Source organism: Gekko japonicus, unplaced genomic scaffold (assembly GCF_001447785.1).
Source record: "Gekko japonicus isolate JY-2015 unplaced genomic scaffold, Gekko_japonicus_V1.1 scaffold289, whole genome shotgun sequence".
NCBI classification, from domain to species: Eukaryota; Metazoa; Chordata; class Lepidosauria; order Squamata; family Gekkonidae; genus Gekko; species Gekko japonicus.
In genome coordinates this window covers 908,886-912,288 of record NW_015174282.1, presented here as the reverse complement: position 1 = coordinate 912,288, position 3,403 = coordinate 908,886, and the positions used below count along the sequence as shown (strand labels likewise).

Below are 3,403 nucleotides of genomic sequence, written 5' to 3'. Positions count from 1 at the left end.
TGTTTTGTAGCTGGTTCTCAAGACAGGATGCCCTAAACCACAAAAAAAACTTTGATCCCAACAATACCCACAATATACACAAGAGATTCCTTGACAACACACACACACACACATATACTCTGGAACATTTCAATCAGTCCAACTGTGTTTTAATAAGGGAATTTCTTGAACCACTGTAGGTATTACCTACATCTTTTGGTGTTTTATAAATTCTGTTCTGAATTGGAAAAATCATAACATACACCTAAGCATTAGAGAATATCTAAAAACAGATATGGTATTACTTTTAACTTCAGATCCTCAAACAAACTTCATAACATTTTTGGAATGGGCTACATCACAACTGTAAAGCTGGAAGGAATGACAAACTGTATTACTGATTTTTGGCAAGTGAATTCTGATTAATATCCAAAACACTTCTGAAGGTAATAAAAATAAGGTGGCCCCCTTTGTCAGTTAAAATGTTTTTAAAAGTTGCACAAAAACCATTATGGCAGCAATAATCAAAAAGCACTGATTTTATTTTTGTTAACAGTAAGAATTCTGGTGCTGAAGGACTTTCCAACGTAAAAAGCAGTTCTCTTTGGGGATATTAGTCAATTAACTTAATAAAGTTCTGTTTTAAGAGGATTTTTCTTTCCTGCTACGAGGTGAGTCTGCTCCATTTGAGGTCAATGCTCCATTTATTCCATTTTCTACAAATAAGAAAACACACATATGGTCAACTTTCTGCCAAACATCAAAAACCTAAAAGCAAAAAGGCTTATATTCTTTTATTTTCTTTTTTAATTAGAAGCAACTGCTAGAAAGTCCAGCTTCAGAATAAAGATTAGGGGTAAAAAACTCTCTTTCCCCCTTGTACCCTGGCCTCAAGATGGTGAGTAGATGTCCACCCCCCACTGAGCCAAGCTAACTCTCCTTGTCAGAATGCAAAGTGATCTGGGCTCTGTGAGGAAGGTGAATGGAAGCCCCCTCCCTGAAAGCCAGCTAAATCCTGATGAATGGACAGGAGGCTCCTACTCCTTCATTTCTCCCTTACTGGTTAACAGGGGCTAACATTTTAACAGCCAGTTTTTAGATCTTTTTAAACAGTTGTTTTATTAAACAATTTTTACATCTGTACTCTGCACGCTTGGAAACTACTTTTGTATAGGGATGTGCATTTCGGGATCCCGAACCGAAAAAAAAGCCGAAAATAACGATTTTCGGCTTTTTTCGGCTTTTGGGATCCCGAATTAGCAATTTATGAGCTTGTCCGAATCCCGAAAAAAATTCCCGAAAAATTCGGGTCCATTATAACCAATGGGGCCATTGAAGTCAATGGCAAAAATCCTCTTGGAACTTTGCGGGGGGCTGGGGGGGAGGGGGTTTGGGGTGTGCCAATGTGCCAGTGCCCAAAAAACCCCAAAAGCAAAACAATCTCTCCCCTCTGCAGTGGCAGCGGCCTACATAGGGGAGCATGTTTGCTAATGGCAGCCATGCCCAGCTGCAGAACCAGAGCAATCTCAACTTCCCCCCAACAACCTCTGTGCCAGTCACCCAACTTACTGGACTCAGTCCAAACCTGAGGATTTCTGCAGTATAAATGAAGGGGGGGGCAGGCAGGGCCTGTGCAAGTGACGTGAGCAATCACTAGGGGTGTGCGTGCGAATCCCCACTCAGCGCACCTGAAGAGAGGCAAAGGGAGGCCAGAGGAACCCAGATGCCCCCAAATTAGAGTGGCTGCCAACTCTCCAGGTGGTGCCCAAAGATTGAGATAGGATGATTCCCAGGTTGGGGAATCATCCAGAGGGGTCCCACGTATGCTACCTCTAGGAAGGTGGCAGCAAGGAAGTAAGATAGCTCCACCCCCACCGGGCAGGGGCAGGCAGGCAAAAACATCCCGAGCCACACAGCGGCTGGCTTGTGGGTCTCCCCGCCCCGTTCCCAGCAATGCAGGAGGTTTTGGGCAAATTGTTGAGAGTGGGGGGTTGGTCAATGGTAACAATCCTTTTTTAGCCTGTGGCCAGTGGCCACCTTTGGATTTCCAAAGCGGAGCGGACTAGTAGTCATCTCTCCTTACAGTCTCTCCTGGCCATGGAGCAGGCGGGCTGGGTGTGGTTGGGGGAGGGGCGTGCAGTGCACAGGTTCTGCTGCTGTCCCCTGCCCTGAACAGGGGACCAAGCCCGACTCCCAAGTTCCCAACTCCTTTTCAGCCTCTCGGCAGCCCACCTTTGGATTTCCAAAGCAGGCTAGGCAAATAGCGCTTCTGGTCATGGAGGAGGGGCCTCTGGGCCTCTGGGGTTGTAAGGGAGACGTCTCTGTGTGAATCTCCTGCATTGCTGGGCACAGAGGTTGATGGGGGGAAGTTGAGATTGCTCTGGTTCTGCAGCTGGGCATGGCTGCGATTAGCAAACATGCTCCCCTATGTAGGCCGCTGCCACTGCAGAGGGGAGAGATTGTTTTGCTTTTGGGGTTTTTTGGGCACTGGCACATTGGCACACTTGTGGTGGACTGGTTCTGCTGCTGGGCCTGGCTGGCTGGCATGCACTTGCTCCCTCAGTCTGTAGTGGCTGCTGCTGCTGTCTGGAGAGATTCTCTGGTTTGACCTAGTTCTGGTTTTGGGGCACTGACTGGCATGGCAACCTGGCTGGCCTGGCACAGGTGGCAGATTGCTCTGGTTCTTCTGCTGCTGGGCCTGGCTGGCTGGCATGCACTTGCTCCCTCAGTCTGTAGTGGCTGCTGCTGCTGTCTGGAGAGATTCTCTGGTTTGACCTAGTTCTGGTTTTGGGGCACTGACTGGCAATTGGCAACCTGGCTGGCCTGGCACAGGTGGCAGATTGCTCTGGTTCTTCTGCTGCTGGGGCCTGGCTGGCATGCACTTGCTCCCTGTAGTGGGCTAGTGGCTGCTGCTGCTGTCTTGAAAGATTCTCTGGTTTGACCTAGTTCTGGTTTTGGGGCACTGACTGGCAATTGGCAACCTGGCTGGCCTGGCACAGGTGGCAGATTGCTCTGGTTGTTTCTTCTGCTGGGCCTGTCTGGCACAATGCACATGCTAGTGCTGCTGCTACTGTAGAGAGATTCTTTGGTTTGAGCTAAGTTGTAGTTTTGGGGTTTTGGGCACCCAGTTTGGTAGCGCAGGTGGGGGGGCACTTGTATGGTTCTGCTGCAGTGTGGCTGGCTGGTCTGGCAATGTACAGTTTGAAATTGCAACACGCAGCACACTCCCCCAAACAGTTTGCCCCCATCCCTCCATTGTTCTCTATGGTGGGAAAAAATGTAATTTTTTTCCCACCATAGAGAACAATGGGATGGGGGCAACCTGTTTGGGGGCCCATAGAATTGGACCCCCTGGTCCAATCTTCATGAAACTTGGAGGGTGTGTTGGGGAGAGGTTCTAGTAACCACCCTCCAAGTTGGGAGC

The 3,403-nt window shown here is 48.6% G+C and overlaps 1 protein-coding gene across 1 annotated transcript in view; it reads right to left on the bottom strand.

Moving 5' to 3' along the window:
* Positions 1-307: 307 nt before the first annotated feature.
* TRAM1 (translocation associated membrane protein 1) overlaps positions 308-3,403 on the bottom strand; it is a 13,577-nt gene continuing 10,481 nt past the window's right edge. The window contains exon 11 of the mRNA XM_015423897.1: positions 308-695. Coding sequence (XP_015279383.1) covers positions 622-695 — 74 coding nt within the window. The 3' untranslated portion in view covers positions 308-621. The remainder of the gene's footprint in view (positions 696-3,403) is intronic.